Source organism: Equus caballus, chromosome 21 (assembly GCF_041296265.1).
Source record: "Equus caballus isolate H_3958 breed thoroughbred chromosome 21, TB-T2T, whole genome shotgun sequence".
NCBI classification, from domain to species: Eukaryota; Metazoa; Chordata; class Mammalia; order Perissodactyla; family Equidae; genus Equus; species Equus caballus.
In genome coordinates, this window is record NC_091704.1 from 46463223 (window position 1) to 46475588 (window position 12366).

The 12366-nt window shown below is 41.3% G+C and overlaps 1 protein-coding gene across 4 annotated transcripts in view; it reads right to left on the reverse strand.

The window, feature by feature from the left end:
* NPR3 (natriuretic peptide receptor 3) overlaps nt 1–12366 on the reverse strand; it is a 70789-nt gene continuing 58423 nt past the window's right edge. For 2 of the 4 annotated variants that reach the window (XM_070246351.1, XM_001500398.6), the window contains exons 5-8: nt 9731–9825; nt 7626–7761; nt 6066–6153; nt 1–5038 (exon numbers count right to left, since the gene is read on the reverse strand). In XM_070246351.1, coding sequence (XP_070102452.1) covers nt 4927–5038; nt 6066–6153; nt 7626–7761; nt 9731–9825 — 431 coding nt within the window. In that variant the 3' untranslated portion in view covers nt 1–4926. The remainder of the gene's footprint in view (nt 5039–6065; nt 6154–7625; nt 7762–9730; nt 9826–12366) is intronic. The other 2 variants (XM_005604322.4, XM_070246352.1) reach the window with 1 other exon arrangement.

A 12366-nucleotide genomic window follows, 5' to 3' on the forward strand; every position in this document is an offset into this window, starting at 1 on the left:
TTTCTGTGGGATGTATTTTTTAATGAGAACACATTGTTATACTGTGAGCATGTGGCATTCTTGCTTAATAGAAACATTTACAAGAACACATACACATTTATATCCAAACACCAAATGAAGTAGATACTTTAAATGACCAGTTTGCACCAGAAATAAAATATATTATACAAAACAGGGGTCATATCCACAGTCATTAATTTTCATTTTCTACACAAAACAACAATAAATTAAATCACATTATATGCAGATAGTTCTACTTACATTAGAATAATAAACTGTATGTAGCTTGTGCAGCTTTTACTTTTGTTTTTCTACCAGACTCATGGTAGGTTTCTATGTTTTGGTAGTCCTGTATTTAAATTAACAATGAATAATAGGGCCCAGAAGACATGGGCTGCGGAAGTAATCTTCCACAGTGTCTACACCGTGTCCTCTTGGTTTCAATTATTCACCATGCACAGGGAACAAAGCTCGGATTCCCAGGACCCAGCAAAAAGGTCTGGAAACTCACAGCATCTCCAGGCTTTTAGGGCTCCTCATTGCTGTCTTATAAATAAGCCACACCACACTGAACATTTTCAAATCTTGGCATTGAATGATAAATAGGACATCCTGTTTCAAAACCCAAATTTTCCTTTTTCTCAACCTTCTCTGCCCAATTATTATGTGCAATGACAGCTTTGTGTTCCTAGCAAATAAAAAACAATTTGGTAGTTTATGTTGTGACTTGCATTTGGTGAATGGGCCCTTTATTCCTTGTGCATAGAAATCTAGGTCTTTAAATATGTGAATCAAAGCAATGCAGGATTTTCGTTAACACTTAATTCTGCTGATTCAAATTTCTCCCGGAGGAATCATCCCACACCTGATACATCAAAGAGCTATTAGAACATATGGATTTTTACTTCTGAGACTTGGCTCCCATTGCAACCCTTTCACTGTGTTTGAAGTAGCTTAAAACACGAACCTAACAGCATCAGCTGGTTTAGAATTGCTTTGCCTCTGGTATGAATTAACATTAGTGGTTAATGAGAAATTTGAACAAACTCAAATCCAGCACCTTTTGAAAGTCACTTTCATCCTAGAGTCTAGCTGTAGGGTACGCCTGCAAGAGATATTTGTGAGCTCTACACGCTGACAACCAAGCCAGGCTTCCTGGAGCATACGCACATCACAGGCTTGAACTGCCCCAAGAGTGTGTGTGGTCAAGTTAGCATAAGGGTTCTGATCAAAAGCCAGCTGCATTCTTACAGCCAGCACTGTTTTGTCTTCTTTTGCTCTGAGGAAGTCTGGAGGTCCTACTCCCAAGTTTCTTCTACCTGCATGGGCAAGATGCCAATGCGTCTTTGGAGCCATGATGGATGGTGGGAGTGGGGGAGGATGGAGTGGTAAAGATGGTGGCAGCTTGCAATACTACCCACTTCTCTTTCTTTTGGAGGACCAAGCTCCTGATTCTTCTTGCTGGGTGTGTCCCAAGCTCCTTGCTGAGTCTGGCTGTTGAAGAGGGACTAAATTATTGGTTATTCTTTAGCTCTCGAGATCTGAAAAGAAACAAATCTCTCTGAACGGCACCATCTCTTTCTCTCTGCTTCCACACTGGCCCCTAAAACACATTCCATGTTTTTAGACAGTTTCAGGTTTTGCCACTGAAGAAGTTCAGCACATTATCCGCTTCCTCATGAAATACTGAGCCATAGGGCACAACTAAACAAGAGCCACAAAACAGAGATCGAGGAGCCTAATTTTGGTTGGCATTTGGCTTTATGACTGTATCCACTCAGGATCTGAGTTCTTTGTGTTCCAAGAAACATGCGTGTGTATTCCTTTCAGTTTACAAACACTCCCTTAATACCAGTGGCATAATATTCTGTTTGGGCTCCTAAAGAGGCTTCCACACACAGCCACTGTATATTTACTCACAAGAAAGTGGTGATGTCACTGGAACCTACTTTCTGAATTCCTATCACTGTCTGTGTGAGGTCTACGCAAGGCCTTAATTTCACTGCCAACAGTGTATCTTACATTCCCCAAATCAGGGACAACCACAGGAAAGTGGTAAATTAGGGTCAAAGAGGGCACAGGTGCCTTGAATAAGTTAATGATCCCAGAAGCCTGTGAATACGGAAAAGTGACCGGACATTCCAAAGCAAAAGTCTTTGAAATTAAGGAAGAGGAGAAAAGGAGGCATTCTCTTTCCATACATTTCTGCCCTCACTCCATTAAACACAGCTTCTGAAATGTAAAGAACTACTTTAAAGCCGGTGGAACCATGCCTGTGGTTCAGGAAAGGACAAGCTGATGGTTCTTCCGAGAAATGTAATGTTTACAGGGGCTTCCTCGCGGGACCTGTGGTCAGTCTGGGGGAAGATATGCACTCCATACAGAAAGTTCTTTCTGGATAGAAGTGATCATCTGGAGAAAGCTTTCATTTCGGAGTCAAGAAAAAAAAATCTAAGAAGGTGACAATGATGACCATAAAATCTATACTTATTTCCAACACCATTAGAATATACAAAAAGTATATATTCATTTTGACCTGTAACAATGTCAGCTTATGTCTGGCCAGATGAGAAAATACTGATAAAGTATCCCTTTTAAAATCTGAACACCCTGGATTCCAGGGTAAAAATTAATAGAATGATTTAAGAACTAAAGCCCTATTTATTTTACTGTACGATATGTGGCTACTGGCAGAGTATGAATGACTAGTTGTCAAAGATGTTGCTTAGCAGTTAGGAACTTAAATCCTAAATTATAATCTCCAGAGGTCTTAACCCAGGGTAGCCTTGGGCCAAACACCTACACTTTTAGCAAATGTTTCCAACTTAAGGGAGTTTTCAAAACTTAACCAAGTTTCTCAAGCTCTCAATTCACAAAAATAGATGGATGCAAACCTTCCATTCTCTTTTCACTTAGCAGAGTCCTGAGCTGTTAACGTTTTGCCTTCCTGGATTTCACTTCCCAAACTCTCTTCCTACATTAGAATTTCTGGAACTTGCCTTTCTTGCCTTCTTTTTCCATCCTTTTTTGAATTCAGCACTTTTTCCTTTGCATCCAGCATGGAAAACTACAACATAGTTGTTTCAGTTGATCATAATTAATTCTTTTATCATATTCTCCAGCTGCCTGTGTCCCATTTTTAAACAATAGAAGGGAAATGTGCCTCCCGCAGAAATAACCCATTCACTTTGACTGGCTCACACAAGAGTGACAGAGGCAGACTCCTCCAGCGAAACACGCTCAAACCAACTTCCAGGACACGCAGCTCTCCCTCACTCTGACTCCACCATCCCCTGTGGGAACTACACCCTCCATTACTAAAAGGAATTGCTCAGATTCCTATTTTCCCTTATTTTCTTAAATTTCCCTATCTTCCTCCCTATGCATGATCTCTCATAGACATTAAGATAGTTTTTAAAACTATTTTCCAGATGCTCAAAATCTTATTGAGGAAAGACTCTACTGACATAATTACATGATGGTCCACTAATCCGGTAACTTCCCATTCTTCCCTCACTGTCTATTTCCTCCACAAATTAAAAATGAAAGTGGCAACCTGAGTTTAAACCTACATGCAGAGTACCGGGTGCAAAGTAGATATTCAATAAATATTTACTCAGTTTTATCCAGATTGCTTCTATCCACACCCACCCCCTGTTAACAGGTTATTAGTGGATGACTACAAAGCTGTGGAGGGAACTGAAAGGGAATATAGTGGCTTTTAGATTCTCTCTTTTAACCAAAACCATCACTGCAAATTTTGGTAAAATATCATGTACACATTTTTTTTTAATTTATCATTTCTGTGCTTACTGTCAAGTTTTAACTCTCTATAAAGTTGTTCTGGAGCAAAAAGGGCTGTCTCCCTTTACAAAACCATACTTAGTTCTAGTAAGTTTCACCTGTGATCTTAAAACTCATCACTTGGCCAGAATTAGAAGGGATCTATGCTAAAACAACCTGCATTTAAAACAGGCAAATTGATGTATTCCTGTGGCATCTGTAATCCAAATACATTTCTAGATCTTCATAATTACAGCAGCAATTAGATTTGGCTATGGCCAAGGGGGAGAGGGAAACAGGGAGAAAAAGAGAAGCATCTTCCATCATTGTTGGTTTGTTGTACACTTCACCCACGCTTTTAAAATATAAGTGAAATTTAATCTTCAAAATGAAAAAATAGACACATTTTCTAATAGCAAAATATAAGATAAAAATACTTAAAAATAAAATGTTAGCGTGAAATAGGGCTCTTTTTTTTACATTAAAAAATGAAACGTTTTAGATTTGCTTTTTGTATAAATCCTCTTATCTCATTAACAGTTACAACTTTCCAGAGCAGCTTTTATGAGACACTGAAGGAGACAGAGACAAATCCTTTTCTGAGATATGAAGTCAGGACCTGAATGAACACAGTGGACAGAGCAATCCTCAACCTCGAATCTGTCTGCCAGCGCTATAGAAAGGAATGCTGTATGTCCAACCTTGAGATTTTCACTACATTTTCCTCTTCTTGGGTGTTAAATTCTTTCCGAGTATACTCTACTTGTAAAAATGATTTTATTCTAGCCATAAACATTTCATTTAAGAAAACCACATTCCCTGGCCTTGTGTGAAAGGCCCCCAAAAGCCATCAAGATACGGAGACATCAAATTTTCAAAACATAAATCTAATCATATGCCCTTGAAACACTATGAACATTTAACAGAATGACATTATATTCTTATATGTGTTTGTCGTGAGATGAAAGGCCGGGAGGCATATGGTGATTAATAATAATTCCTGAGCTTCTAAAGAAATTTTAAAATGAAATGACTAACTGCTTAAAAGAATGAGTTCTTCAAGAGCGCCCCTTCTGTTCCATTGATGTCTTTCATCCCATCTATCTCCTTAAAGAATCTCAGGCTGAAAGAAAAGACTTCCTTTTAAGCCACCGAAAAATGGGATCTGATGGAATCTTCCCGTAACTCCCGATGTTTTCCAATGTTACTTTCTTCTTGCTGGTTTCGCCTCTCAATGGTTATTCTGTATTTCTTCCTGGGTAAAGGGAAAGTGAATGTAGTAATAAAACATCACTTGGCTACCAAATACTATGGTTTCTCTTACAAAGAATGCCCTCAAGGGACATCTGGGTTTGGGTTGATAAATGAGAAGTGACAGAATATGAAACCGTGGTCAGAGATTAAAGTAGTGTGCCCCAAGGCATGATGCCCTATTCAAGGAGGAAAATTGGCCTGCCCTTCGAAATGCCATAGAACAAGCCTTCCCCTTCTTTCCCGGGTGCCTTGTGGGTTAAGCCTTGTCTGTTCTGCCACAGAAATTCTCCCCAACTCCCAGGACATGCCCTAGATAAAGATCAGATTAAGTGTACTGTGACCAAAGGAACAGGAATACAATTGTTCCCACCAAGAACCACATGCACCCAGAGTTTCACTTCCAAGCAGAAATGAAGAAATCCTGGTCTAATGACTTAAGAATAAGCCACAAACTCAACCACCAAAGATTACAAAGGAATGGACCACTCTCGTGGTATGAAACTATTGGTATCTTGAACACACATCAAGATTACATTTTTACCAGCCGTGGGCTTAACCACAGTAGCAACTAAGCATATGGGTTCTCAAAATACTGAGCAAAGACCAGCCTGAGGGTACAGACTGCTTGGTGTTACATCTTCCTCTTCAGAAGGTGAACTCAGGCACCTATTTCTGAATTGGAGGAATCCTGAGAATGGGGCAGTTGATTGCCCCTTTATCCAAATCCCTCTCCACTGAAGCATTTGGTGGGCGGTAGGAATTCAGGTCAGAATATTTTTGATCGAAGGATAGCAGTGACTCTGTGGCCCACAGGGAGATGCAACAGAAACGCCTGACCCACTACCCAGTATGCTAACCCACTGACCACCACACCAGGGATCACACCAAAACAGTGGCTTGGTTCTTTCAGCTAGCGTGATTTTGGGTAAAATCAAAATATGGACAAGTCACAAGGAGGATCACGCAAAGGCGAGTGACCAGGTCAAAAAAGGAGAGTGAACTTGAAAACTTTAAAAAGCGGTCCTAACCTGAAAAAGTAGAAGGCCATTAGCAAACCAGCTCCTAGTAGGGCCCCCACAACGATTCCTGTCACGGCTGATTCTTCTAGGCCGCCTGCTTGAAAAAGAAACAGATAATCAGAGTGCATTTTGAGAAATAGAAATGTCAAGTTTCATTCACTGGAAGGTGTTTCTCGGTTTCCCGCTTGAGGCAAATTTTCCTTTCTTCTTAGGAGGTTTCCTAGGGAATCCTGCACATTCACTTTTTTTTTTCAAGTGCAAAGCTTAAGAAGCATATGAGAAAGTACTAGATGAATGAACACACGAGTGAGCACCATGGGAACAAAGTAGGCTCAAGAAGGGTTTGAGGAAAACTGGAAACGGCAGTTTTCAGATCTATCCAGGCTCTGAGTTCATAGTCAGAGAAGACAACTGGCAGACCATTGGAACGGACCCAGCACTTCTTTTCACAGATGGATGGTGACACTTCAAAGTGCTGGGAGATTTGGTGAAAAATTCATTGGGTTAATGTTCTGTTTTTAGATGTTCTCTCACCAAAGCCGGAGTTTCATGTCAAAATGTCCTATATAGCTTTGTGAAAATGTGAATAACAATTTGAAACAATCAAGTTCAGCAGTGTCCTAGTTATTACATAAAAATGATAGCTAGCTTTAAATAAACAGCTCAGTGCACAGCTTTTAGTGCATTATCTCATTTAATCCTCAAAACAGCCCTAAGAGTTGCGTGCATTTCTTTCCTTTTACATATGGGGAAAACGGAAGTTTAAGGAGGTAAAGGAACACTCCTAGGGTCACAAAACCAGGAAGTGACAAGGGTAGGATTTCAAATCCAGACCCAATAACTCCAGAGACTATGTTCTTAAATTTCTGCCTTACTCCTTCCTGTAATTATTGCATACACATAAATTCCTCAGAGTCTGAAGGTTGGTCCCAAAATAATGAGCATACATATATTAGCTGAAAGTGACCGACTGACCTGAAAAATCGATAGTCACTTTGTCCTCCCTCACTACCTTATAAAATGGTCTCTCTAAAGCAATGATTTCCAACAATTCTCCTATTTGTAAGTTCCTTACAAGAATGCCCACTTGCTTCTATATTTCTGGTGAGGCTGCTCATAAATAACAGATTTTATATTTATTTGTCAATTTGTAAATTTGTAGGTGTTTAAGGAACATTATCTGTTTGGTTCTGAGGGGCAGGAGGAGAACCACAAACTCTGAGAATCAGAATGAGACTTGCTACAAGAGGTAAATGAGTGAGTGACATTTAGTATTTGATTTTCCCTAAAAGTGGAAACCTCAAATACTAAGACTTTATAGTAAGAGACATAAAAAGAAGGAGAAGCTGTCTACCACTTTGGAAAAGGATGGAAGGGAAGAAACACCTAGAAGCCTCTGATGAAGACAGGATGCCAGTCTGTGAATTGTTCCCTTGGGTTTTGCCACATCAGAGAAAGAAATCTGAACTTTCAGAAGCTGTGCTTTTGGATAACTCCTGTCTTTTAAACTTGCATTATGCCAATACTACAGATGATGAAACAAAGAGCAGATTAAGTCTGTAAACTTACATGATTTGCAAGGAGAGCTGTTTGCGTGCTCCACAATTCTAGTTTCATCTATTCTCAGTTTCAAAGGTCCCCAAGGATATTTGATGTTTGGCCGCATTTCAAAACGACCTTCTTTTCCAAAGTAATCACCAATAACCTATATAAAGGCAAAAAACAAATACGCAAACTGAAAAGACAACTTTATCTGTCTCCAAAGGAGGCAGAAAGCTCAGAGCCTTGCACTGCTGCTGCCAAAAATGCACAGCCTGATCTAAAAGGGCTGTGTGGGGGCCAAGGAAGCCAGATGGCCTGCACATCATCAAATCACCCCTGCCAGGCTGGTCAAGAGCATGTGTTTCAGAAGAACAGGGGCGTGGGGTGGGCTCCCCTAGCCTTCACACTGACTGTCAGGGTGTGTTTCTGAGGACTTTGTAAGTCAAGATTTGCGTCGCCAATGATGCTCTTAAAGTGGGTATAATTTAGGGAGAACAGTGGCTCAACATGGCGGGGAAAGTGGTTATATAGGAAATAATAACCTTGGAATTCATGGCTTTTCCCTTATTCATGGGATAGGGAGCTGCTCCACTCATCTGCCACAGAGAATCCCATACGGTCAGCCATTTGTGAGGCCCAAGTTACTTTCAGGGAGGTGTGAGGGAGTGTCAAGGTCCACTTTCTACCCAGGGTAAGCATATTATGGTACACAGCCTCACACCACTCAGTCAGCTCAGGATGTTATTAAAGCATTAAAGAACATCTTTAGGAACTTCCTGTTTCACTCTCTTCTGGTTGGAAGACTATTCCCCATCCTGCTTCAGGGGTTACACACTCTTCTCTCTGATGAATGTATCCTATTTACATCCCCATTTCCAGGCTGACCTCTCTTTTTCAGTTGGCTCCCTTGGCCCTGGAAAATCAGTATCCGTTTATGGCTCAGTTCAAGGTTCACCCCTCAGTTTCTGTTCAGTCAGCTCCCAAGTCCTGATTAGAAGTCCCTTCTCACTCAGGGTCTCAGGATCTGCTTCTCTTTTGTCCTGCTCCTGAGAGGCCTGTGACATCTCCTCCCCTCTCTCTCCTGAGGGAGGCCCAGCAGCATCTCAAAGACTATTTCATGTCATAGTAAAAAGAATTCTAGATAATCACCAAAATATAACAATCACTGGCCGGGACTAAGCCCTTACCAAGTGCTTTGCACACATTCTTCCTGAATCCTCACAGCAACCCTGTAATGGACTATTACAACCCACCTTTTGCAGAGGGGGGAGTCTAGAACATACTATGAGACCCAGCTACTCTAAGGGGCAAAATCACTCAGTAAATGTAGCAAGTGCTGGTCCACTGGCTCAGCCCCTCCTGGAAAGGCCAGGCATCTGTGTGCGTACTAAGAGAAAAACAGCAGGTCCCATGTGCCAGGTCACATGAAGTGCCATGGGCGCAATGAGGCTGGGCAAGAGCCATCAAGGAGGCACAGAGCAAGCAGCATTATTTGACCTGAAACACTGCATCTCTATATAATGTTTATTCAAATATTTATCATCTAAAGTTTACACAGTATTTTTCTAAGTTTCATTTTATCTGCTGCTCACAATAATCATGTGAGATCGGCAAGGAAGATGTGATGATTTCCACCTTACAACTGAGGAAACTGAGGCAGAGAGCTCACACCCCAGTAAGTGTCAGAGACTCATCCTGCATCCAGGGTACTTTTCTCTTCATGATGCTGTCCTGAAACCCCATTATCTTTTGAAATATTAACCCGAGTCTGGTCTATAATCCCTCCAACCAAAAAAATTTCCAAATTTTAAGGGAGGAAATAAATACAGTTTCTCTTTACCTCTTTTAGCCGATGGTCCTGTTCAGCATCTGAGGCGTGAGATGTGATCCTTGCCCACTTGAAAGGTAGGCTTTCCCCACTTAAGATAAACATGGAACCACGTCTGGAAGTCTTCGCTGATACCCTCACCCAGAAGTGAGCCCACCCTACTTGGAAACCCCCGGATTTTCAGCTCATTTTTACATGGAGGCTGCTCTGGGGCGGGGGGGGTCTTTGGACACCAGGACAAATGCATTCCTTGGAATCTCAACAAGCAGAAGGGGCAGCTGGGGCAGGAGTCTCGTGTGCTCACCTCCTGGGTGCCCGCTTCCGTGTCAGTCATGGCGATCACGGAGAAATCCCCATAGCGGTCTCCATTGGCATCTATGGACACCTGCCCAGCAATACCTCGAGGAGGAGATGTGAAAAACGCCAAGTTAGTTACTTAAAATACCTCTGTCCGCCAAAAAAAACAAGAAAATGAATGGACAGGATTTTTTAAACAAACTCATGCCACAGGGAATCTCATCAGACTCTGAGCATTTTTGTTGGCATTTGGAAAGACATTGTAATTTCATCTATGTCTGCATTCCTAAATTCTTAACATTTCTCCATTTAAAAATGAAAAGAAAAAGAAATAAATGACCTTCTTGGGGTAATATGTTAAAAAAAAAAAAAATAAGGTTAATCCTGAAAGCAGCATGCTTATCCCAGAGTTTTGTATTAATTAAAAAAAAATGCAAAGAGTGAGAAGTGCAGTGTGGTACATTCATGGTGTGGTACTTGTCATGGGGTCGTGTTCTCACCAGACCAACATTATAATAGAAAACTCATTGCAGTTTCAGGCCGCAGTGAATGTGCTCTGCTACGGGCTCCTCTGATGCACGGGAGAGGAGAGCGCCTGCTTCAGGCGTTGGGGAGCCAAGAGCTGAAGAAGAGCTGGTCTTTATCTGACTGTGTTCCCTCATTCATTGTTTATCCAGATGTTTTCTGGGTGATTACCACAATGCTGCAGCTGAGGTAAAGATGAATCAGACACATTCTCCACTCAAGACACGGGCAGCCCGGCCTAGGGATTCAGCATGTTGGCACCAGAATTCAACTGCCTGCATTTGAATCCCAGCCACCACATTTACTAGTTCTGTGACGTTGGGCAAGGACTTAGTGCTCTGAGCCTATCTCCATGAGTGTGAAAGATGCATAGTAGTACCTCCCAGCCAAGAAGCTGTTGAGAAGATGACATGAGATGACATGGAAGCAGGGAAAGCAATTTCAACACAGGTTTAAGAGAAGTTAGTTGTTTTCTTCTATTGTTCCTATTACTCTGGCTGTGCCTGGAATCTGGGAGAAGACCGCTGACCGTGCCCACATCACTCAGAGGAGGCGCTGGCACATCTAGTTGGAGACTTATGGAGGACTCAGGAAAGGAGTAGGTCTTTTCTAGGGACACTGGAGGAAGTCTATGATTTGGACAAGCAGCCATCAGGGAGTGGGAATATTCTAGCCAGAAAGGCTGGCCTTGTTAGTATGTACAAAGGCGCAGAAGCCAAAAGGAACCAGAGGGACCCTGCGGTTCCTGGGAAGGTAGCCCACGCGTGTGGAGGGGAGCATGAGATGCAAGGCTGGAACAGGCTGGCCCAGAGGACAGAGAGTCCTGGGTGCCCACACAAAGGATTTGAATTTGCTTTGGCTAGCAATGGTGGCTTAGAGCAGCTGGTCAGTAAAAGCAAATATGTAACGTTAGTTGATATTAAATATGTCTATATTGTAATTTTTATTAACTAAGAGAATGCATATTTCAGCCACATTCTAACTAACCAAGGCTATTTGTTTTCTTCCATTTTAAAGTGTGGTAGAGTTCAGCGTAATTCTTAATTGGTGTTTCTATTGATTTGGTTCTCTCCAAAACGAATGTCTGAGAAGAAGGATCCCAAGGGAAAGTTCCATCCTCTAGTGTGGTTTGAAGAGGGCAGGCATTTGGGTTTACTGTCCTTTGGGTTGTGGTTTGAAGGCCCACTGATTTTTCCAGACTTCGGTCTACTTTGCCGGAAAGAGAATGGAGCTACCATTCATCTTGATTTTCTGTCTTCTTAATGTAGACTGGTTACAAAGGATACATCTTTCTCAAACTTGTTTATCCTTGACAGCCTATAAAACTTTTGCTGATAAACACCATTTTTTAAAAAATATATCCTTCTCCAAATATACTGGCTATCCAAAACCATTTGTCAATCTGTTCAGAGGTGTCTATGATGGTGTGTTCTGCTAAGTGTTTTGCAGAGTATTTTATAAAACAAGGTGGCCCTAGTAATCCAAGACCTCATTACACTTTAAGCTATTACAATTCTGCCAAGAAATGGGGTGAGAACCCTCAGGGTGGCCGATTAGCAAGTGAGATTTCACCTAAGAGTATTGTACTTAAGGTGAGATTGTCAGGCTGACAGTAGAATTTTCCTGTACATAAGTAATGAGACTTTCCACCCTCATTTCTACTGGCCTGTCATGGAGCTCAAGGTTTGAGCCACAGCCCTATTTACCTTCTCGCTCTGACCTCTCACATAGAGAGGAAATTCAGCTTCTTCCTAGGCCATTTATTGAAAGCCTTGAGAGTTGATCATAGGTTTCACAGCAATAAAACCCAAACTTGTCAAAGAACATCCAGAGTATTTTTCCCTTGACAACTTAATGGTCACTTACAGTGGCCATTAAAATTAAAATTGTTTTTAATTTTAGGAAGGTTAAGGTTTTTCTTAGAGTTCTTTTGGGGGCTACCTTCAGATTGATCATTGTTTAGCAAATAAAATGAGTTCTACAAACAATTCAAGCTTAAAACTTACTTTGGCTTCAATTATCTTTACATTTGGACAAATGGGATTTTAAGTTTAGACCGAACTATACAGATGATTGTTTCAGGGTTAATTTCATATTGCCTGTGTAGACCTGGCCCTA